Source organism: Xiphophorus couchianus, chromosome 7 (genome assembly GCF_001444195.1).
Source record: "Xiphophorus couchianus chromosome 7, X_couchianus-1.0, whole genome shotgun sequence".
NCBI lineage: Eukaryota > Metazoa > Chordata > Actinopteri > Cyprinodontiformes > Poeciliidae > Xiphophorus > Xiphophorus couchianus.
The window spans coordinates 15,425,870-15,450,453 of NC_040234.1; the positions used below are offsets into that span (position 1 = coordinate 15,425,870).

At 38.1% G+C, this 24,584-nt stretch overlaps 5 protein-coding genes across 7 annotated transcripts in view; 4 read left to right on the top strand and 1 right to left on the bottom strand.

Annotated features, from left to right (window-relative positions):
* Positions 1-24: 24 nt before the first annotated feature.
* Positions 25-6,462, top strand: phgdh (phosphoglycerate dehydrogenase). Its single transcript, XM_028024204.1, has 12 exons — positions 25-315; positions 1,433-1,584; positions 1,666-1,731; positions 1,814-1,868; positions 2,026-2,124; positions 2,214-2,346; positions 2,426-2,574; positions 3,048-3,200; positions 3,705-3,843; positions 4,108-4,241; positions 4,322-4,538; positions 6,101-6,462. Exons 1-12 carry the CDS (start codon positions 178-180, stop codon positions 6,253-6,255), a joined length of 1,590 nt encoding a protein of 529 aa, XP_027880005.1. The 5' UTR covers positions 25-177; the 3' UTR covers positions 6,256-6,462.
* Positions 6,463-6,678: 216 nt separating this feature from the next.
* On the top strand, positions 6,679-11,168 carry klhl23 (kelch-like family member 23). Of its 2 annotated transcripts, XM_028024203.1 has the most exons (4): positions 6,679-7,384; positions 7,474-8,700; positions 9,578-9,730; positions 9,812-11,168. In XM_028024203.1, exons 2-4 carry the CDS (start codon positions 7,479-7,481, stop codon positions 10,123-10,125), a joined length of 1,689 nt encoding a protein of 562 aa, XP_027880004.1. In that variant the 5' UTR covers positions 6,679-7,384; positions 7,474-7,478; the 3' UTR covers positions 10,126-11,168. The 2 variants fall into 2 exon arrangements, with proteins under 2 accessions (XP_027880004.1, XP_027880003.1); XM_028024202.1 differs by having other exon boundaries at positions 9,578-11,168.
* A 182-nt stretch (positions 11,169-11,350) lies between these two features.
* ssb (small RNA binding exonuclease protection factor La) lies at positions 11,351-18,240 on the top strand. Its single transcript, XM_028024205.1, has 12 exons — positions 11,351-11,476; positions 13,372-13,437; positions 13,526-13,629; positions 14,439-14,613; positions 15,097-15,204; positions 15,293-15,396; positions 15,746-15,817; positions 15,900-15,942; positions 16,027-16,167; positions 16,641-16,827; positions 16,916-17,053; positions 17,717-18,240. The coding sequence occupies exons 2-12, from the start codon at positions 13,378-13,380 to the stop codon at positions 17,794-17,796; spliced, it is 1,212 nt and encodes a 403-aa protein (XP_027880006.1). The 5' UTR covers positions 11,351-11,476; positions 13,372-13,377; the 3' UTR covers positions 17,797-18,240.
* On the bottom strand, positions 17,709-20,102 carry mettl5 (methyltransferase 5, N6-adenosine). The gene is made up of 7 exons (XM_028024206.1): positions 19,809-20,102; positions 19,607-19,721; positions 19,353-19,537; positions 18,769-18,851; positions 18,391-18,442; positions 18,274-18,323; positions 17,709-17,938 (listed from the first exon to the last, which is right to left on the bottom strand). The coding sequence occupies exons 1-7, from the start codon at positions 19,906-19,908 to the stop codon at positions 17,897-17,899; spliced, it is 627 nt and encodes a 208-aa protein (XP_027880007.1). The 5' UTR covers positions 19,909-20,102; the 3' UTR covers positions 17,709-17,896.
* A 1,328-nt stretch (positions 20,103-21,430) lies between these two features.
* Positions 21,431-24,584, top strand: part of ubr3 (ubiquitin protein ligase E3 component n-recognin 3) — a 40,003-nt gene continuing 36,849 nt past the window's right edge. For both annotated transcript variants that reach the window (XM_028024199.1, XM_028024200.1), the window contains exon 1: positions 21,431-21,896. In XM_028024199.1, the coding sequence (XP_027880000.1) occupies positions 21,463-21,896 (434 nt within the window). In that variant the 5' untranslated portion in view covers positions 21,431-21,462. The remainder of the gene's footprint in view (positions 21,897-24,584) is intronic.

Consider the following 24,584-nt stretch of genomic DNA (forward strand, 5'->3'; position numbering starts at 1 on the left):
AGAGGCGGAACCAAGTTAAAAAGAGGGGTTCGTGGGAAATCAGTGAGAGCCATTCAGAACTAAAGTAAGAAGCAGGGAGAGGAACTCCCACAGTGCCCATCATTTCACTACCACATCCACCGGTGGCCCCTCCGCGACCAGCGGGCAGATAACCCCCCGCTACCCCCCCCTCCAAAGATGGCTCCCATCTGCATCAAAACTGTGCTGATCAGTGAAAGCGTTGACCCTCGCTGCAGGGCGATCTTGGAGGAAAACGGCATCCGTGTCACTGAAAAGCAGAGTATGAAAAAGGAGGAATTAATCGCAGAGATCAAGGTTGGTGTTGCTATCGTGTAATTTCCCGGCTCGGTGTTTCAAGAAGCGTAAACCTGCTGCCTGTTTGCGGAGGAAAAGTTGCATCAGCTGAAAACGTGCTGCATTTTTCTTGGGAAACACACACACACACACACACACACACACACACACACACACCCACCCACACACACACACACACACACAAAACAAACAAAGCGGAGATAATCTGTTTTAATATTAACTGGGATGTATCGCTGATAAACGCTTTTTTAATACCGTATTGAAATGTGCAAAGTGGCTTCAGCTTGATTCCGCCCATTGTGAAGCTGATGCAACTCATCCCTGAGTTCCCATCACTCCCACATGCTGCAGAGTGGCACTTCTTATCAGATCCACGTCGAGAACAACGTGCACGGGCATTTACTCCAAGTGTTAAAAGAAATTTTAAAGTGGATCAATACCCCAGTAGTGAACTTTCCTCTTTAAACTTGAATGCACTGCAGTGTTCAGGCCCGGACACATAATCTATTGGATCCTTGGGTCAAGTGTTAGCTATGGACACCATTAAGCCACCCCCTCTATTGCTATCAATACTTATCAAGTTGATTGGTGTAATTTTTACTGTTACTTATGGATTTTTCTAAAAGTATTTATTTTAAAGCTTTCTTTTGGGATTATTTAATTTATAATTTGAACTGAGTTAATTACACTACTGTTCCAAAAGTAGCTTTTTGTTTACAATTGCAGGTTGCAGTGTCAGCATTTTGTATTGATATAATAAAAATGAACTTGCACAGATTATTTTTAAGTAATATTCACCCTCAATACTTTAGTTGAATGTAAAAGATTACTTTAGAATTTTTGGTTTGATAAATCTTCTGTAATAATAATTGATTTACCTGAAGAAAGGGGAAAAGAAATGTCTTAACTAATCTTTTGAAGTACCTATATAGCAGAGCGCCACCTATTTGCCTAGTTTTTTCCTCACATATATATTTTAAATTTATAGGCATATATTATGCCTATATTATGCATCCTTTTTGGTATTAGTTTGAAACTCCATGTGCATGACTTAGTCTTTTTATATGACTGCCAACATAAATTCAGCAATAACTCTGTGCTTTGTTGTACACTTTAGGACTACGATGGCCTTGTTGTTAGATCTGCGACCAAGGTAACAGCGGACGTTATAAATGCTGCTGATAATCTCAAAATTATTGGGAGAGCTGGGACCGGTGTGGACAATGTGGATGTTGATGCTGCCACCAACAAGGGCGTTATTGTCATGAAGTAAGTGTGCAGCTAATGGCAAACATTCTGTGCACTGTGCCACACAGTTTAACCCACCGTCCATTTTATTTCATTTTGCAGCACACCAAGTGGCAACACGATCAGTGCCGCCGAGCTGACCTGTGCCCTGCTGATGAGCCTCTCAAGGCAAGAGGGTTTTGTAAAAATAAACATACATTAGTAGCCTAATATCTATATATTCATCTAATATCATTTCTATGGTCTCTAGAAATGTGCCTCAAGCTGTGATGTCAATGAAACAAGGCAACTGGGATCGCAAAAAGGTACATGGAAATTCCCATCTGAGACAAGTTTGGATTTGGCACGTATGGCAGTTTAAGTTGCATGGTTGGCTCCATTGTTCATTCAGTTGTCAGTAATCAAATGTGATCACTGATTCTGCTCTGTTCATATTTAGGGTCTTTGTTTTCACTTTTACAGTTCATGGGAGCAGAGCTGTACGGCAAAGTGCTTGGGATTGTCGGGCTGGGACGAATAGGAAAGGAAGTTGCCACAAGAATGCAAGCATTTGGCATGAAGGTGAGTCAAGACAGCCAAACATGATGAGACTTGTGGGATTATAACACTTATACAAATGTTACATGGCTGTTTTCTTTGCTTCCCACTAGACGATCGGCTATGATCCGATCACTCCGCCTGAGGTGTCGGCAAGTTGGGGGGTGGAGCAAATGTCTCTGGAGCAGCTCTGGCCGCAGTGTGACTACATCACTGTCCACACTCCTCTGATGCCCTCCACAGTTGGTGAGCTTTACTGTCCTCATAGGATGACAGGTACAACAACAATATGCAGACTAATGCCATGTTGTGTTCTATTTTTAAGGTCTGCTCAATGATGAAACATTTGCAAAGTGCAAGAAAGGAGTGAAGGTCGTGAACTGTGCAAGAGGAGGCATCATCGATGAAGAGGCTCTTCTCAGAGCTTTGGAGTCTGGACAGTGTGGAGGAGCTGGACTCGATGTTTTTATTGAGGTGAAATCTAAGTTACTGATATTTCTCCGTAATCAACAAAGTTTCTCTGTAGTTTCTGAAGCAATTTTGGTTTACTAGAGACGCTTAGAGGAATTAGCTAGTGACTGGATTTTGATGATTTCCTACTTTAATTGTTCCCAATCTGTGGGTGGCAGGTCTTGGGCAATAAAACAATTTCAATAATTTCTAGAGAATTCAAAAATGTAATTTATGCACCCACTTCAAAATTGATGGAAAAAACAACCTTAAACCAATTTTTTTCACTGTGTACATATTTCATACATGAGGGCCATGATGGGATCCTAAATTAAAGGATTAATGACTCTCAACTGAAATGATAGAATAAAATCAGTTGTATTCTGTTAATTAAGTGAAAACTGGTATCAGGAAGTCAACATTTTAAGACACTGTAGTTTAAAAATGGTCTGAAAACACTGATCTAGTTCTTATTGTTCTGTGTTTGTTGGCTGCAGGAGCCGCCTAAGAACCGTTCTCTGGTGAACCATCCTAATGTCATCAGCTGTCCTCACCTTGGAGCCAGCACCACGGAGGCTCAGGCCCGCTGCGGCGAGGATATCGCCCTGCAGATTGTGGACATGGTGAACGGCAAAAACCTTGTCGGAGCAGTGAGTGCCACTCGAATGTCCTACGTCTTTTTTAATTTAAATTAACTTTTTAAAGCATCTATATTCTTTGCAAAACAAAAGAAAAGGTTAAGATTTAAAAACAGGAGTAACTAGAATGTGTTTGCCTACAAAAGCAAGGTGGACTGCAGTGCTTAACTTTAGCTGTTAAGTTCAAAAATATTCATGCATTTGTTGAATTTAGGACAATCGTTTTACCTTTCCAAACAAACTTCATCTTTGTTCTGTCGGGTGGGTGAAAGTTCCTATCCTAATACACTGACGCACCCCAGAAGTGAAACATTTAACTTCTGAGTATCTATTGACACATTTCCCCTTTCTAGACTTGAACCCAGATGCAACTGGTAAACAACCTTCAGGAAATGCTCCTGAATTTGAGATAAATCTTACTATAATGATCCTATATGCTATAGCAGTACATCCAAGTACAAAGCAAAATATAATTAGTTTTTTTTTTAACTGTTCATTTTTGTCCTTTTTGTGCAGGTAAATGCTCAGGTTTTAGCCGGCACGTTCTCCCAGGAGTCTCAGCAGCTGATCAGACTCGGAGAAGCTATCGGAGCGGTGCTTCACTCCTGCAGTGCCTCTAGGAAACCGTTCAGTCATGCTCACATCATCACTCAAGGTCAAATTACTAACTGGTCTAACCCGTTTTCACAATGATCTTAAAAGGAGAACTAATTCCTGAAAGTGTAAAATTGCTAAAGGCTGTTCTTTTACCTCCCTCTAGTGGTCTAACCATGAAACAAGACAGTGTTTGATACATGAAGGACATAACTGTCTCATATTTATGTCATATTTATGTGTGTGTATATAAACCTTTCTGCTGTGAAAGGCATTCCCTGCTTTCAAGTTCTCGTAACATTATAAACTGTTATTTGAAAATCAGGGTCAGGGGACTTCATGAAATCCTGTGGGGGTTATTTGACCTCAGCTGTACTTGTGGGACTTTTGAAACATGAATCTGGATGTAGTGCTAATCTTATCAACATCCAGAGCCTCGCCAAGGAGAGTGGAATAGCGGTAGGAAATTAACTTATGACGATAAATCCCACATGGCAAATACTTAAATACTTTTTAATTCATGTAACTTGTATTTTCAGGTGAATCAGAGCCACTGTGCGTCTGAGGAGGCAGGATTGTGTAAGGTGGAGGTTGTGGCAGACGGCCACAGCTATAAAGCGAGCGGATCGGTTCAAGGAGGCGTTCCTGTCCTGCTGGAGCTGAGCGGCAGTGTCTTCAGGCAGCCCGTCTCTCTGACAGGAAATCTGCTGTTTCTCCAGGCTTCTGCCGACCCTCAGCTGCTGCCCTCTGTGGCTGGTAAGAAGACAAACGACTGAGTAGGCCTGTCACGATAACAAATTTTGCTGAGCGATTGATTGTCTGAAAATTATTGCGATAAACGATAATATTGTTTGAAGACCATTTTATGCTGATGTAATGGTAGTGACATAATAATGCAAGAGATATCCTGCCAAAAATAAATACACTGGAACTGATAAACAAAATAAACAAAGCAACCAAAAACGAAAATAAAATGAACTCTCAGTTTCCGTTAATAAAAAATGCATTTGAATAAAAACTAAACACAACATACGACGCATTTTTCATCCAGTGTCATCAATAGAAAGAGAAAAAGGCAGGAAGAAACGATAAAGCCGATAAATTAAAATGAGGTCGATAACTTTCATTTATTATGCGATTAATTGATTTATTGTTTATTACGACAGGCCTATGACTGAATCAAAATTCACCTAGTGAAGCAGAAAATACTGCTGCTGAAAGGGGCATGGTTACTTATGCAGAGTTGTGTGTTGGAAGAGAGGTTGCTTTTACTATTAAATGTGCTGTAAAGACATAAATCTGCGTGGTTACACAGTGAAAACAGTCTAAAATTAGTTTAAATGTAACCAAACAAGTTTCAGTTCAATGAAAATGTATCAGTCATTGTCCTACTTTTATTGCATTGTCTGTTGAACGATCTAAAAAATTAAACCACCATTATTTTTGGCTCTTGGGTTTTTAATGGTTTTTCAAACATTTCTTTGAACTCTACTCTTTCATAGATTTTGACAGTATCAGGAATACAAAAGCGTATGCTTAAAAGTTAGGAAAAGTGGATCAGTCAGGGGCAAACTAGGATATGGCCAGGTTAGGAACAAGCAGCTGCTGAATACCACCTGAGCATCAATTTAGGGGAGTTTTGAAAGATTCAATTTTATGTTTATTATATTTTGTAGCAAAACATCAACTCATTTTTAGAAATGTGAACCTTTTTCTGCCTGTTCATTAAAAACAAAAGTAACATTGAAACCAAGGATTGTTAAGCTCAAAATTATTCTTACCCCTAAAGGATTTAGACTTAAAGTAATCTCTTAACATTGGCCAACTTGTCTCTTCTGACTGGAAAGGATATAGTTGATAAGATAAGTACTACAGTGTGCAATGCAGTGCCTATAAAAAAGTATTCACACACTTGGATGTTTTACCCTTTTATTGCCTTTACAAATCAAGCATGATCAACAAAATGTGGCTTTTATTGACAAAAGAATGTTTGTTACAGTGAAAAATGATTTCTACAAATGAACAATTAAACAAAAATATTTAACATAAACTAAGTGATTGGACAAATATTCATGTGGATGCACCAATGGCTGCAAAGACACCATTAGTCTGCGTGGATTGCACTTCTTTACTACAAAATGAGAGACGTTTTGGGAATAAGTGTTGTTAAAATCACTATGAAACTCCAAACTGTTTTCTCTCCCTCTGTTTTTATCACATTTAATTAGGTTTGAAGATTGCAATTAAAATTTCTAAATTGTAGTGTTCTTTGTTCCTTAAATTCACACCCACGTTTTCTTTCTAATTGTTCTGTTTAGGAGTGTTGGCTTCCGAGGGAGTGCAGATTGAGTCTTTCAGCGCTCCTGCGGACCACACTGGGGATGTGTGGTATTGCGTCGGGGTGTCCTCCCTCCTGCAAGATCTCAACGTCTTGAAACCTTTGGTTAAGAATGTAGCACAGCTCAGTATCTAAACAAAAACTGTCCCAGAATAACATTTAGTCTGTGAAGAACCCTAGCCTTCTCAAGAGGGCTGGATATAAATAACCTTTCTTTGTTTGTGTTTACAGCTAACGGCTTGTTTAGTAGTTGCACACATTTAAAATTATTTTTAGAGCATTCCAGTGTTTGTGTTTATTGAATTTGTTGAAGTAAAACCTAAATAAAATGTTGGGCATGAAGTGTTGACTCTGATGATTTACTCATTAAAATGGTTTATTGCAAACCAGGACGAAAAGTTAAATTTAACCAAACCAAATCATGATATTAAAAGAAAACCTTTGTAGAAAAGAAATGGCGTTTATAATCTATTGCAACTAACAATAACTGATTTTCTAGTCCCGTTACTATTGTTAAATATTATACAAGATTCAGTTTTAATACAATTACAGAATATATAGTTAGTCAGTCTAAGAGATAAAACGGGTTAAAAAGAAAAAAATCTTCCCACATTTTCAGCACTTGCGTCAGAGCCTATAATGCTTATTTTAAAGCATATTGGGTCATAATTTACTGGAGTCCAAAGGGTAAATAAATATGTTTATCTAATCCTGTGTGAAAATTTGTCCTTCAGGGAATACAGAGCATTATTGTTCCGCTAATCCACGTCAGGATTAGGTTAAAGCCTCCGTCGCACTGGAATACCACATTCAGAGTACCATGGCAACGGGAAGACTTGGTGGGGTAAATCATGAATGGGGCACGCAGATCACTCGGCTCCTCTGGTGTCGTTTTAAAATGCGTTGCTCATTTGTGTCTGATTTGTATTCTGTACGTGGATCTCAGTCTGCGTGGTTGCTGCTAATGCGCGGTCCGTGAGCGCGTCACGAGACCGTGGGCCGGGGTTATATTTAGGCTCTGGGAGGAAAATAACGGCTCAGGGTGATTCCTCTGAGTGGCGGACTGGCTTTGTCAAGGATCTGGACACTAGAGCGCAGAAAGGAGGAGGAGGGGGTGGCTCTCGCTACTGCTGCTGCACACAAATACCAAAATAGGATCGAGCTGCCTGCGACAGTCCTGAGCTAAATTGAGGTTCATGGAGTTTTGGAGAGGAGCGCTAAGAGGAGCGTCGGTGAGGAACAAACATCCATGGAAATATATAAGGTACGCTGTATTTTAAGCATGAAAAATGTTGCATTAAATTGCTTGCCATGTTTTATTAGCCTACGGGTTTTCTTCTTTTTTTTTTCTAGATATAATGTCTAATAAAAACGAGATCTACACATATGACTTCTGTGACGGGAAGCATGCTGCGGAGCTCCTGGAGGCTCTCAGGCATTTCTACATACGCGGCCTGTTCACCGACGTGACCCTGCAGTGTGGCGAGTCCGGTCAGGTGTTCCACTGCCACAGAGCGCTGCTGGCTGCCCGCAGCTCCTATTTCAAAGTCATGTTCACGGCCGACATGAGGGAGAGGTCCGACAGCGTCATCAAGCTGAGCGGCGTGGACTGCGCTGTGCTGGGCTCCCTGCTAGACTACGTCTACACAGCCCGGGTGCGCGTCACCGAGAGCAACGTGCAGAGCCTGCTGGAGGCTGCGGACCTCCTGCAGTTCAGCAGGGTCAAGCAGGCCTGCGAGGAGTTCCTCATCCGCCTCCTGGAGGTGGACAACTGCCTGGGCATGCACACCTTTGCTGAGCTCCATCAGTGCCCCAGGCTGCAGAGGGAGGCCCACAGAGTGATGCTGAGCAGGTTCCCGGAGCTCGTGGAGCAGGAGGAGTTCTTGGAGTTGGACCATGAGAAGATCAGGTCTGTTCTGGCGGATCAGAGCCTCACTGTGCAGGGAGATGAGACGCTGATAGATGGTGTGGTCAGTTGGGTGTCCCATGACTTGGATAGTCGGGTTCACTGCGTGTCAGACCTGCTCCACTCTATCCACCTGAGTATGGATCACATTTACTTCAACACTTCCTTGGAGGTGCACAGGCAATATCTAACAAAAAACGATGGAAAGTTAAAATCCACGATTGTTCAGGCGATGAGGTCAAATGGCAAGGAGATCCCTCCAAGCAGAAAATTTTCCCCCAGTATGTACATCATTGGAGGATACTACTGGCACCCTCTGTGTGAAGTGCACATCTGGGATCCTGTCAGCAATACGTGGGTGCAGGGGAAAGACATGCCTGACCCTGGAAGAGAGAGCTACAGCGTCAGCCTGCTTGGTGCAAACATCTACGTGACTGGTGGATACAGGACTAACACTGTTGAAGCACTGGACACTGTTTCAGTTTATAACTGTGACTATGATGAATGGACAGAGAGTTGTCCCATGATTACTGCCAGGTACTACCACTGCTCAGTGGCTCTACATGGCTGTGTTTACACCATCGGAGGCTACAGAGGAGGAGCTCCAGAGCAAGAGACTGAATTTTATGATCCTTTGAAAAAGAGATGGTTTCCAGTGGCCAAAATGATCCAAGGTACAACAATTTAACAGGAAGAAAAACTGAAATGCATTACATTTAATTTGGATTACTATTTATTAAAGATATTAAAAAAAATACTGCAGATCTTGCATGCAAATGTTGGACATTTGTATGCAAGATCAAATATAACATGATATGAAGTATGCACTTTAAAACACAAGTTACTTGATACCTGAAAATATTTGCTGTTTAACCCTGAAGGCATGAAGGGGCATATGGTCAAAAAAGACAACCAACCCCAAGTTTGTAATTGTCAAGTATTGCAACATATTCTCAACTACATTTATGTCTGGACACATGCACTGTTTGTTCTGCAGTGCATTGTTTTCCTGCTGGAAGGTAAATCTGTCATATCTTCTATGGGCAGCTTCCAGTGTTAGTTTTCTGCCACACATTGTGCTTTGAATGATGACTAAAGCACATCATCTTCATGTCTGAAGGTGTTCATCTGCATGTCTGACTACCCCCTACAAAGCTTATGGCAAAACTGTAAACTGGACATTCAGTCCTTGCCCAGCCTTTCAGTTTAGGTAAAATATACATTTCTTTGCAGCTGTGTGACATTCACTTACATTTTCAGATTATAGAAAGCTTGCAATATTGTTTAGTCCAGCTTTAAACTTCCTACATTTATCCCTGACCTTATGTTCCTTCATCTTCATGATGCTCTCTGTTGATTACTGTTCTCCAACAAAGTAAACTTACAGCTGGACATCTAACACTCACAAAGCCTCATGTTTACCTCAGAATCTTTTAGAGAAAAACCAACACTGATCCATCCAGAAAAATCAATCAACACAAACTTCAGTCAACAACTTTTTAAGCAGACATGAGATCAGGTGATCCTTATCATCCCTGTTTTGTTTTCAAGGTGTAGGAAATGCCACTGCATGCGTAATGGGAGAAAAAATCTACGTGACTGGAGGCCATTATGGATACAGAGGAAGCTGCACCTATGAGAAAGTGCAAGTCTACAGACCAGACGTCAATGAATGGAGCATCGTAACACTAAGTCCACATCCAGGTAAGGGTAATCGAAGGGGACAGAAAAGGAGCATTGATTTGTTCAGAGCTGATTACTTGTGTTTGAATCTTCTGTTTTCAGAGTATGGCCTTTGTTCTGTGTCTCTCCACAACAAGCTGTATTTGGTCGGCGGACAGACGACCGTTGCGGATTGCTACGACACAGAGAGCGACGAATGGCGGCCCATATCAGTGATGAAGGAGAGGAGGATGGAGTGTGGGGCTGTGGTGATAAGTGGGTGTATTTATGTAACAGGGGGTTACTCCTACTCAAAGGGAACGTACTTACAGAGCATTGAGAAATATGACCCTGAGCTGGACTCGTGGGAGATGGTAGGGACCCTGCCCAGCCCCGCCAGGTCACATGGTTGTGTATGTGTTCATAGCGTCCATTGACGTTTTTCACATTTTTATGTAATTTATTTTACAAAATAGATGGAATTGTCTATTCACAGCATTCACTAGAGTTTGAAAAATGATCTGTTAAGCTGTTCAGGTTACATTTGCCAAAGTGATATATGAAAATCTCAGGGGTCTCTCAATGAGTATTGTAGTTGTCTTTTAACAATTGTTGAAAGGTTTTAATTAATTTTTAAGTGTTTTAAAAGTTTAGACAGAAATCAATTTTTAATAGCAGGACTGCACTTTCACTGCAATTTAACTAAATAAATTACTTCACTCTTTTGAACTGCTAAACTCTGTTTGAATGGGTGATTTCCATAAACATTCAGCGCATTTCTCCTTAACACAACACCCTCCATGCACAAGAGGACACCTTGGTTTGTTTATTTTTTTGTTTTTCATTTCCAGTTGTTTCAATATAGGTTTACTGATTTTTTGGGATGTTTTTAATCAGGCTTAAGGTATTTAAAAATAACCATCAACAGATGGAAAAGGAAGAATCTTGGTGACAGAAAATAAAAAAAATTCACACCCACTTCCTCGTGCATACACAACTGAGAACATAACAATAAGCGTACCACTATTTGCTGGAAACGGATTAGGAAAAAGTGAACATTTTTTTAATCCTATCATTTGTTTCAATTTAAATACATATTATTTACTAACTCGGTAAATATCAGAAATGCGTAATTGAAAGAATATTAAGTAGAACTGATTTGTTTTTCAAGTCATCACTTTCATGCTTGAAACAGGGAAAATGCTGCAATGTCGGACTTCCGAATACATTTCTACCACTGGTCTTAAAAAACAACTTACTTTGACTGTTCGGTGTTATAAATGTATGGAATTAGTGTGCTATTAGATTTGAATCTGACTACATGAATATATTGTTCTGGACTAGACTGGATTGCTTTTAAATATATTTAGATTAAATTGGATTCAATATAAATAGATATGAATTATGCCTGTTTGCCTTGTGAATTATCTTGACACAACATTTGTTGTGACTGTGAGTTGATAAATTTAATTGAACTGAATTATTTTCTTGCCTCACTTGTTATATTTTTGTATAATTATCAATATCAATAAAACCAACCATTAATTTGTTCATTGAAACTAAAACGCTGGTGAACCTCACCATGCCGTGCAGTTAGACAGTACTACCCCACCGCCTGCTGGTTTTATACTGAATTGCAGCATTTTGACCTGGAAAGAAAATGCGATGGTAACGCTTTTTGACCCTTGACACTTTCCGTAACACGCAGTTGAACAACGTGCGCGCAGTGTAGTGAGGACTTTTGGTGTTTTAGAGCTTAAAGTGCGATTTACTTACACACAGCATAACGTAAGTACCTAATTTAATCGTACTGAGAATGCTCTAATGTGCTGCTCGTATTGTCGTTTACTAGCTTATGGATTTTAGAGGGACAGAGGAGGATTTTATGATGTGCGTCGGTGAATTGTATGCTGCTTATGGAAGCTTGCAGATAGGGAAGCTGTGCTAACTTTACGGACTAAAGTGTCATTTAACTAAATGAACATCACTATAACGTAAAAATATTCTAACTTAGCTGGCTGTGCATTAATGCCTGAAATGTTTGAATATCCAAAGCTGCTGAATAAAAGCTAAGCTAACAGGATGGTTAGCCACTTCAAGCTATCTGACTGCCTCTGTATAAGCTGTTCTCATATATCATCAGACTATCTAGGGTGATTGAGTTGTCTAAGAAATGTTAATCTCCTCCGCTTGTTTCATGATCATTTGAGTCAAATAATGTAAACAAAAATGTGTTTGCCCAATTCCTAATAAATTTGGCCTTGTACTATGACGTGAGCAATTATTTTCATTTGTACACACTAGCATAACAGATTTAATGTGTTCAATTTACAGTTTAGGTGAAACTCATGCGGATCAAAGCTCTAGATAAACACACAAAATTCTGAAAACAAAGGTTCAGATCTGAATGGTTTAAAGAATACATTTAAGTACAGTTTCTGGAAATGCATCATATGGAATTTGTATGAAATTTTTAATTTAAAAAGAATATTAAAATGTATAATTCTGTTCAGTTTATTTATATAGCTCCACTTTACAACACGTCATCTTATGGCACTTTACAAAAAGTTTTTTCAGTTCAGTCACACCCAATTGATCCTACTTATCAAACAGTACAGTAAGCTCAGTTAATTATTCAAATTAGTTTAAGATGTTTTCCCTTCCAGGAAACTGAAGATTCAGATAAGCCGACGGGAGTTTGAGAAGACATAGCAGATACACAAAAATGAACTATTAATACATTTTCAGCTTTCTAATAGTTTGATTATATATATATTACAATTGTGACTGTTCCAACCTGTGCAGTTCTCCAAGTTTTATCATTCAAACTTTGTAGAAACAATATATAAAACTATGAGAGCTACACAGTATGTCAAATCCCAATCCTCATTGCAATGTCAGTATTGAGATACTCATAAGGGAAGGAAAGTGTTGATGGCAACTCAAATCACCAGTACAATGCTTAACAGTAATGTTGCAGTAATTTGTGTGTTTGAGTCATGATTTGAAATCATAAAGGTGTCATGTGTAGAGTCACTAAAGAATGTGAATTCTATACAGTGTGCCCTGTTCTTCAGTCATAAAATACAATTATATTTAAAGTACTAAAGCAGTGGTCTGAACTGATCTGTCCCTTAACCTACATACTTGAATTACATGGTGAAACTGCCTCACTAACATGCAGTCAAGCGCTGCAGAGCTCTGCTAATGAGATAATATTGAAGCCAGGTGTGCTGAAGCAGTAAAAGCTTCAGGAAGCTGGACCTGGAGGACTGGAGTTTGAGACCACTGGACTAAGGGCTTCCTAAAAAACTCTCTTACCCAAAAAACTAAATTTTTCTATTAAAGTGGTTCTCCTTTTCTCAGATTTAAGGATGGTGAATTTTAAACAAGAGAAATTAATATTTTATTAATCCCAGTCAGGAGCAAAATTTTGTCTGAATAGCACAGAACAGCACCCATGGCATAAGATCACTATAGATTGTGGAACATGACATGTTTTTTAAAGCTGGGGGAAAGCTTTATTGTATTAAAATATTGCCTAGCAGGAAGGCAAGTAACAAGGGGGACATCACTTGAACATTTGCAGGTTCTGAAAGAATTAATAAGTTATCTGATTTAACAGATTTAACAACATAGTGCACCATAAAACAGCCGATTGACTATATTACTGATTTCTGCAGAGAAGGATGGCTGAAAACCAAGGAGAGATGTCTCCCATTGAGATGAAAGTGGCTCGTCAAGTAGAGGTAATTCTGACTTAAAAATGTAATCCTGTTATTTTATATATATATATATACATACATTCAGGCATAAACATGTCTTATTTTCACCTAGTATTACTTTGGGGATCACAACCTTCCAAGAGACAAGTTTCTGAAAGAGCAGCTGCAGCTTGATGATGGTTGGGTGATGCTGGAGACCATGCTTAAATTCAACAGGTTTGTTTGATTTTTCTTTACCTTTTGAAACTTCATATAGATATCAGCTAATCCTTTTGTAATCAAATAACATTTATGTGAGTTGAGGATTGTTATAAAAACGTAAGTTACATCCAGTGGTTTAGAAATTCAACCCCAGCAAATCAATAAATATCGCAGTGAGGGAATGATATGAGGTCATGGTGCTTTGGGGTTGCATTGGGTTTCATATTACTGTATTCTTCATATTCCTTTTGAATATTGGAACAAATACAACATCATTGATGCTGTATTTGTTCAATACAGCATCAGTGATGCTGATGCTGTTCAGATGCATGGTACTGGATTGAAATACTGACGTTTGAAGAGATAAAAAAAAAAACAATCACAAGGAGTGTCCACCAAAATCTACAAAAATTTTTTTGTTTCTTTTATACTTGGCTCTTTGTAGAAATGTAGTGGCAAAATCTCTGTTCAGATCTGGTATTTCCATTCATCTGAAGTGTCCTCATCATGACTGGGTGGCCATAAATGCAGAATAGAATAGAAATAGCCTTCAATGTGGCACAGGGTTGAAAGCTAGGTGTACCAGGAGTAAGTCAGGGGTTAATCGGAGAATGCAAATTTGTAGTAAGGTAATAATACCCTGTGAGACTGTTTCAGAACTAAAACAGTCTCACAGTTTGACAAAATCCTACTGGTTAAAATTGGTAATTGGACTATCTTGCTGACAAACAATATTTAGATTACTTTAATTGCATTGTTGAGTTGTACAACTTTTATCTGTCTGAACAATTTAAACACCATTTCTTCACCTCGTCCTCTTTCAGACTGAAAGCTTTAACTACAGAGAGCAGCGTCGTCATTTCAGCACTCCAGAAATCAAAGTCTGGCCTCTTGGAGATCAGTGAGGACAAGACAAAAATAAGGAGGTCTCTAGATAAACCCTTACCAGAACAGAATGATGAATACAAAGACGCAGTGAAACACAGATCTGTGTACATTGTAAGTTTCATACACATTTGTTTATTATGTTCAAGATACTGGTGCCATCTGCTTCAGATAAACAATTTTTTCACTCATATCTACAAAAAACAACAATTTACTTTAGCAGCCTGTTGTCAATGTTGTAAGTCCAGAGGGTTCCTACCCTTTGTTATTGTTCCTGTATTTCTGCAGTTTTGAAGTCTGCCTACCATGTCTTAAATTTGCAATAAACATAAAGAACTGAGAGGTTATGGAAAATTGAGTTTGAAAAAGTTTGGAAAGTTTAGAAAATATCCAGGAACCCTGATTGCTATGACGCAACAGCTTTTGAATTTGATTCAGGTTAGGTCATCCATGGCTCATTGTGTGGAGTTGTTTGTTTTTTCCTTGAGCAGTTTATTTAAAAAAAAAGTGATACCAGAGACGACCGGAATACTCCAATCTGGTAATTTCTTTCCTTTATTTCTAGCATTATTGTTAATGGTGCTTTTTCTTTTACAGAAAGGTTTTCCTCTTGAAACAACTCTTGATGAGGTTCAAGAGTGGCTGAATGAGAAAGGCAGCATAGAGAGCGTTCAGATGAGAAAAAATGTCCATCGGCTGTTCAAGGTAGAAGAAAAGCATCACTTACTAGTTTTAGTGGTTAAAAGGTTGGAGGATTTTAAATAAATATTTATTTCATTCGTGTCTTTTGCAGGGATCCGTGTTCATCTGCTTTGAAACAGAGGAATCAGCGAAGCAGTTCCTGGAACGGACCGATGTGAAAACATATAAAGACAACGAGATGCTCGTCTTGCCCAGGTGAGCTCGGTTGCTTTTCGTGAACAGGCTGGTGACAAAATAGCATTGTTATGAACATAAAACTAGAACAGGTTTATAAACTATTATAACAAATTAAAATTATTTTCTTGCTTTGGATAGAAGTAACAGAGAAAGGACTCTAATTTCACCAGTATTTTTTTGCAATTTTGATTATCTTATAAAAACAGTAAGTCTTTTCCATGCTTCAGTTATTTCCTTGTTTCGACATGAGAAATGCTAAAAGCAAAATTCATACTTTCCAAGATTTAGGAAGCTGGATAAAAAGTATTTAACACCACATGATGTCCCATTTGTAATTATGCTTGGATTGTTCTTTCACTTCTTTCAGGGAAGTCTACCATGCAAAGAAGGCAGAAGAGAGGAAAAACTACAAAGCAGAGACGAAAGCTAAAGCAAAGCAGTGAGTTGACAGGACTTGGCCTTTTCTATCAGAAATTTTGTTGAAAATATCTGATCCACCTTCTTATCTAAACATTTTACAGAGACAAACATGAGCAGCAGAAAAACGCTGAGGATAAAGAAATGGTAAGGTTTCTCAACCATTTGTTCATGAAGCTTCATTTCTGCTTTTGGATTGTTTTTATTGAGATACGTAATTATGATTTGCAGGGTTTGCTTCTGGATGAACAGACTGGATGTTTATTGAAGTTTTCTGGAGAGCTCAAAAATGTTTCAAGAGAGGACTTCCATGCCGTGTTCTCTGGGCACGGAAGGATAAAGTGGGTTGACTTCACAAGAGGAGCCAACGAGGTATGTTGTCTGAAAGGATTCCTATACAGTCTGCAAAAGTATGGAGTTTTATTTCCCCATTATTCAGGTCTGGAACATTATGGAAAAATCAAAGAAGAACATGGAAAACATGTACTTTCAGACTTTATTCTCTTCCTTTGTCCTTTAATTTCTTCTTTTTGTCTGTCCCTTCTTTCTTTCCTTACATCTGTCATTTCTTCACTTTCCTCTCCTCGTCTATAATCCTTATTTTCTGACCTCGGTCCATCATTCCTTTGTCTACCTTCCCTGTTCCTTCTTTGCTTATGTCTATGTGACCTTATCTGGCCTCCTTTTCTCTCGTGTTTCCTAAATTTCCTTACTTCCAACTGCTCTTGAAATTTTTGCCGTACAAGACTCTGAAGTTGAGTCTGAAAAGTAAATTTTTACAGAAAAAATGTGAACAGGAGAGCAGTGGAAGACTTTTTTAAAATGTTGTTATTGCTCACATAAAGGGTACGCTTCTGTTTGACGGGAATGCAAAAGAAGCCTTTGAGAAAGCCAAAGAGGCAAACGAAGGGGAGCTGAAAATGAAGGGCAGCAGCGTTACATGGCAGGTACTGGAGGGAGACGACGAGAAAGAGATGCTGAAGAAGATCATCGAAGCCCAACAGGAATCGTACAATCGATCAAAAGGCAGAGGTACGTTTTTGCCTCCAGGCATCACATTCTTGCGCAACAGTAGCAAAGATACTCTTAAGTGCTGATAGGTTGGGTCTGGTTAAAACAGGTGGGAGAGGAAGATCCGGCGGCAGAGGAAGAGGAGGCCGAAGGGGAAGAGGTGGCAGAGATCAAGGCAGGACTCACTTCCAGGGAAAGAAAACAAAATTTGATAGTGATAATGAGGATGACAACGAGGGTGAGGAAGGTAAGTGTAAATATTGATATAACATACAGGAGCCCAAAATTTCATTATATTCTCTGTGACACTTTAAAACAAAGTTGTGAAGTGGAAAGAAAATACATACTTTAAAAACAAATTTATTTAGCGTGTTATACATTTACACACTGTGCGATTTATCTTTCTTGTGGAAGAATCAAGAAAAAACATCCCCGGTTGAAAGGTTAAATTGATGGTCCATAATAGTTGTGTGAACAAACACCAACTGCTCTATTTAGACTAAAGAGGACCTACACCAAATATCCAACCAGAAATAAAGGTTCCTAGCCATGAGCGCTCCCACTGCTCTTTATCTCTTTATTTATATTCATGCTGCTGTTAGTTCAGATGAAAATCCCTGAGATTTCCAGAGCGCAACTGGACTCAGTTTGCTAAATATGAGACCACTAAAAGCAATGAATTTTATTTTGAGTTACGTTTCTTTATAGTATTAAAAGTATGTACATTTTTCTTTCCAATTAACAATTGTGCTACATTGTGTTGATCTATCACATAAAGTCCCAATAAAATACACAAAAATACAAAATGTAATAGATAATAAATGCTTTGCATGGCATTACATATTCTCAGCAGCAGCGTCCTCATTCTCAAACATTTCAGATGATTCAATGTATCCTGTTTCTCTTGCAGCACCTGTAGCCCCAAAGAGAGAGCTTGAAGACGCCGACGGTCCTCCAGCGAAAGTTTCCAAAACTGAAAACGGCTCGTAATGTGGAGACGACATCCAGAGTTTTTTCTTTAGCAAACACATTTATTTTACAAACGGTGAAAAATGCAGAGGCAACTTAGAACCCATTCCAGTAAATATATTCAGGTTTTGGAGAATCGTAGAAAGTCCACCTGGATGTCAACCTGAAAAAAACATTTGGAAAACTTGGAGTCAGTTTTCAGCCTTTGAAGCCCTTTATTTTTTGCCTCTTATTTGTATGTTTTCTTATCGGAAAATGTTTTAATTTGAGCACAAATCAATGTAACCTTGACGGTCTAATTTCATCTGAGTGATGCCTAGAATTAGTGTGCCATTGGTTGTTTCTTATTTTATTTTGTAGATTTAATACATGGAGTGATGCGATTGTGTCATGAATTTTTTTAAGTTTGAATATTCCAGTAGCAAATTAAATGTTTATAAAATAAAATTTTGTTTTGAATCTGAAGTGCACAATATTGCATATTGTTAATGAACTTACCGACTTCTTCTTGTGGAAGCGGTAGGAAGCTGGCAAATCATACCTCAGTTCTATGAACAAACACAATTAGGATTTTAATATTCCTTTGATTAGAAAGGATTGAATTGTCTTACTAACCTGCAATGACTTCCATCTTCACTCCCCAGTCATTAGCCTTCTTTTGTATGTGCTGTAATCACATACAGTCAAGCATGTTGGCATCACATCAGATGAGTTAAAATATTCAATTCAAACGTTAAAGGATCTCTAAACCGATTTAGTAAGACTGAGTCTCAAACAGCTCCATCTTAAATCCTCCATTTAACATAGGATTTATGGGAAATTGGGCTAGTAATACCAGCATTTTTTTTTTACTGGAAACGGTATTAATTTCACATGTAATTTTTTTTATGAGTCTATCTTCCTACCATGGGTATGAATTATTTTGGACTTTTCCATACGTTGCAGTCTGTCAGCTTGTCTAAACAAGGATCAGAATCACAATCTGGAGCTTACCTCTCGTGTTGATGTTTTATGAAGCGAGTAAACCGCCTTCTTTGACATGGTTAAAGCAGCGCGGAGGAACTTCATGTCCATCCCTTGAATAAACAGTAAAAACTGTAAATACTTTTAACATCAACTCACCTATAGCAGATTTGTATGGAACATGCAGCCAAAATAGAGTATTTTAAAAATCCTTATTGAACTCATGTGATACAAGCAAATTATGGATGCCTTTGTCAATGTTGCTGATAAAGTTTGCCTTCCTGAATGCTAAAAATTGCTTTGAGGGGTTAACTAATCCTTTCCAGACTGATAAATTGTAGTTGATCATAGTTCATGATGTAAGGATGAAGGTGATTAGTTTTTGCATATATAACCAGGGGTGTATTTTTTTTTCTTCCCACATTGGATTTGATCATTAGTAGAAAACATGTTTTTGTATTTTCTTTAGTTATCTTTGTGTGATATTAACATGTCTTTGATCATCTGTAGTGTGCAAATGAAAAGGAAATCAAGTACTTTTCCCAGCCCTTTACGATCAATTTCTAATTAATAAAACGAAATTACCAGTAACTTCTTTGTCGAGTTAAACTCACCTTGGTTGTGTTTTGTACCAAACGGTGGATTCATTATAACAGTGTCAAACCTTTGGCCATAAGCCTCTGCTTCCAGGTGGCATAAATCACACTGGAGCAGATCCACGTTAGAGAGTTCAAATTCTTCTGCATTCCTTCTGAATATCTCTAGTGCGTCCTCGTCGATTTCAAAGCCGACGCACAACCTGTTTAGAACAAAAACATCAGAAAGCTGCTCAACAGGAAGGACTGTCACACGGGGATCTTTCTCTCACCCTGCGTCCAGCATGGCAGCCCCGATGCTGAGGACTCCGCAACCACAGCCGAAATCTGCCACCAGTTTACCCTCAATGTCATCAAACGTGTTGTGAATCGTGTAAAGCATGCATGCTGTGGGGACAAAGGGAAACAATATAATTGTTTATTTTTTAGATATATTCAGTCTGCGAACACCTGCTCCGATGCTCACCAACTCACCTGCAATGTGAGGGCTGGTTGGATACTGCTCCAAGAGGATTTTTGGCTCCTCAAATGTGTCTACCTGCTGCAGGCAGCTTTCCAACTCCTTCAGCTTCATTTCGTGATATTGTGGTTTTTCCACAGCAATGTAGCAACACCGAGAGAAAACATTAAGTCAAATAGGTCTGAATTACAGACAGCAACAGTAAGCTTTTAAGGTAACCCACATGTTCATCCTCACACTGGCGCTCATAAACCAAAAACAAACCCGAGAGTGATTCTTCTTCTTCTTCTGCTTCTTCTAGTTCATCCAGTTTTGATACAACATTGCGTTCTGCAGCCCTCCAGGGGTGAAAAATACAACTACAAGCTGATTTCTCTGCTTTTTCTTAGTTTTCTTCTGATATTTTCTGGCGTATTGCAGGTCAACTACAAGATGCCTTACCGCCATCTACTGCAATGGAGTGTGGACGGGAAATTATCAGAAAATTACAAACTAGGTGTTGATGACAAACTAAATGACATAACTTTACCTTTTATTGTAAGAATTTGTTATACAAAGTTTCCCGTTGTGTAATTCAACTTTATCTGGTTTGATGCTTCTTAAAGTCTGGAAATCTCTTTCATATGCATATCGATTCCATAAAAGCCTGCTGACAAATCCTTGCACCTACAATGATCACTCAAACCTGATGAATGTTCATCCATCGTCTCCATCGTTTATCCATCAGCATGAGCAGAAAGGTTTATGCTGATGGATATACCTTTCTGGTTTATCCATCAGCAGATGGATAAACATGCAACACCTATGTGATCCATTCTAAAGTGTGTAATAAAGTTTTCTTTCCCAATGTTTCCCTATGCCTTTCTGGTACTTCCTTATAATTTATAAATGCTGTATGTTTGTCTTCATGTTTCATTTTAGCGTACCCTAGCTTCTCGCCCAATGAAGATGAAGATGGCCACTGGCCCCCCATCAGCCTACAAGGATCAGTTGGATGGATGTTAAAAAGTTTGATTATACATGTACACTGACAAAGAAATAGTTTTTTTTTTTTTTTGTGCCTTTGGCAGAGTCCTCTATACCCTGCAAAGAAAACAGAGTATAGAAGATGGATGGATTAAAAGAAACAATATTTTCAACTACACCTGGAATTCTGGTATGGCACATTATGTAAGGGGACTTTAAATATGAAAAATTATTTACCGTATAATCCAGAAAATCCCCTCACATCTAATGCTGAACCCAACCCAGTTAAGAGAGGATGTGCACACTTATTATTGGTCACCTTTCGTTGATAATTATACAATCAAAATGCATTCTCATTATACATAAGGTTAATCCGTGAATTGGCAAGACTTTGAGCAGGGTGGGACGGTCCCAAACTATCAGTTGCCTAGAAACGCTCAAACAAAACAGGACTTAGATGACTGTGCATAAACTGAACTAGTTACACAAATAATTCGCGCCAGGCTTATCTGTTTAAAAATTCGCAAACAAATAGTGTTGTTGCAGTAGCAGAAAACAGAACATAATGTACTACAAGAAAATCGCTTGCTTGTAACAGTGTGTGTTTTTTTTGTATCAGTTTAGCTTCCGGTATCGCGAGAAAGTCCGAGAATATGGAAACAAGATAACAAAAATACATTTGTGGACAACAAGCCAGAGTGCATGATGGCGGCGTCGCTGCTACGCCGGGACAAGAGAGCTACTGCCGCCCACTTGAAGGCAGACTTAACCCGGACTGACAACAGCTCGGGACTCCGACAACTTCAGGACCTGCTCGACGCCGTGCTGAATCCCGAAAAACCAGCTGCGGACACAGAAGCCCTGGACTGGTGTAAATGTCTGATCGCGGGAGGCGAAGGTTTCGAGGAGTTCTGTAAAACCGTCCGCTCCTATGACAACGCGACTCTGTGCGGACTGGTTTGGACGGCTAATTTCGTGGCATACCGATGTCGGACCTGCGGCATCTCTCCGTGCATGTCACTGTGTGCTGAGTGTTTTAATAACGGAGACCACACGGGCCACGATTTCAACATGTTCAGGAGCCAGGCTGGTGGGGCCTGTGACTGTGGAGACAGTAATGTCATGCGAGACAGTGGGTGAGTCTTAGCTGCTCACGCTAATGGGCTAGCAGGAATCGTTCTGACAGGTGTTGCTGTGAAGTGAGCCAACCTAGCTGATCAAATCTTTCTATCAGGGCTTTCCGTGTCGCTGTTTTGTGCTGTTATGTCGGAGATTTTATGAATTATTGCCAGTCTGTAGTGTCGAAGCTCCCTAGACTAGGCAGGTAACTTTTACTGCCTAAACATGACTGTAATATTATTTAGCAGCAGCTAGTCTGTTTATCTCTTTTTTAACCAAATAGTTACTGCTTAGATATAACATAAACGGGTGACTAAACTAGATTATTTCTTCTGTCAAACTAGGAACTGCTTTTAAGTAAATGTCGTAAAGCAGTGATAGTGGTCAATGTAATCTCTCAATGATAAAACTTGTTGTCATTGTTAAAAGGACCTTACCTCAGACAAAATTTATATTAGAAAGATTGTTTCAAAGAAAATGGTTTGCCATAAAAGAAGATAAAAAAAAAATCCCAATATTAAAATGACAGGTGTAGCTATAATTTTAATAAAAAATACTTAAAATGCACACAGATTATTTAGAAAAAATACCATTGTTTCTTTAATGTACCTCAAAACCGTATAATATATTTTTAACATGTGGTTAATTGAAATATTTTAACATATTTTTACGTGGAAAAAATTCTGTAAACAAAACGTTTTATTCTTTACAATAAGTTTGTGCATTTATTGCAATTCTCAAAATGAAATGTAGACACTTTAAATAATTAAATATATACTGAATATGCCCTTGTTGTGTATTTACAGATAATGAAGCATGTGTATTAAAAATGTACAATACATGAGACTGAACCAAAACAAAACAAAAACCGGCTTAATCATTATTGTCACAGCAATAATTGGCACAATAAAAGCAACTTGTTTCGATTTCACTCTTTACTTAAAAAGTATTTACAGAAACTGAAACATTTCCATCTAACTTACAAGTGACTTGTATTTATTACTGTTATGTATAAATATAAGTCTATCTGTCTTTAATTTTCATTCATTTAGACATTAACAGCTACATGATAAATGCAACACAAAGTCAGCACATGACATACACAAGACAAAATTACCTTGTTAGACGAAAAGTGTTGTAGGTTTCTTTCAGACAGTTCACTGTCAGTGCATAGCAACAGGTGGAGAAGGGGACTTGTTGTGCTACTGTGTGCTTCGACCATCTTAAGCTCAAGTCACTTTGGCACTTTCTTTGAATTTTCAATAAAATGACAGAACTCTAGGAATATGATTTAAAAATGTAGTGCCTTTGAATACTTTTGAAAAAATATCGAGACGCCTTGATACCAGTAACTGTCTTTGAGATTATATCTACCGCCGAGGTAAATTTGTAGTGATGCCTATGTAAAGCAGATGTATAGTTCTGCTCGTAAAAATACAGCATTTTTCTTCATTTGGGTGTAAATAATTAAGTGGTTATCTTCCTTGAAAGAAATATTCTGGTGACTGACTTGCTTATGTCATTACAGTCTTAAGCAACTTAAGGAAGGTATGTCCTAATCTTTGTTTACTATGGGTCAAATTGTACAGGGCAAGCAATACAAAAAAACAAATCTTTTTTTAGTAGAGTACAAACTTTAAGCAAACTGATTTTACATTTTGTAGGATTTTTTAATCAATCTAATTTTTGGAGTTTTGGGTGAATGTTAGTACATATACACCTAAAAAAAATTGATGATTAATCAGAATCACCCAGATTGGCTTGGATCGGACAGTTCAAATACTTGAAAATATGATTTTTGTTTTTGTTTATTTATTAAGTTGCTTAAAACTAAGAATTCGAACAATTTTTATCTTATAAAAGCATCAACTATCAATATATACTTTGATGCAATTTTTTTAGGGTTAATGAAAATAAGATTAGAATTTATTTTATACTACATGCATTCTTTCATGTACAAATGATGATAATTTTGTAATTCTTTTTTTTTTTGCTTACTTGTAGCACATTTTGTGTGTTGTGCATTATTGTTCTTAGGGAGATCAGAATCTGTAACTTTCTTTTTCAGTCAAAATCTTATAGAAGTAATTGCAGGGGCTTAGAAACTCTAATATGTAATAATTCCAATTTTAGGTTGAGAAGTCTTTAATACATACAGACATTCCATATTGGCTCTTAAATTTGTGAATTTTTCTTTATTCGTGTATTTTTCTTCAATTACTCATCTGTAAGAAGCCAGAATTAAATTTTGTCCTTGACTTGACAGTGTATAAATACATTTAAGTTCAACGTTCCCAGTTTAGGGAATTAAAATCAAGGCATTTATGTTTCAGTATTCAATACCAGCTACTTTGTCAGAAGAGTCTATATTTTATTTTACAAGGTTTTGTTTGAAAAATATTTAACACATATTTAGTGAATAATAATAGTTATTGAGTAAGTTATGCATACGTGAGGTGATTATATTTTCATTAATATGCAAGTGTGCATTTATGTTCTTTAAAAGGTCTTAAATGTAAGTTATTAATACTTAGTAACACTATTGGCTGTTATGGCATTGGACTTCATAGTTAAAATAAAATATATGCTAATATGAATGAGTGCAAGTCTGATTAGTTAAATATAATTTCATCCATGAATCGCAGCTAAGTTAGCAACATAAATGTCAGAAAACATTTAATTGGTAAATACTTGTTTATTCAGCA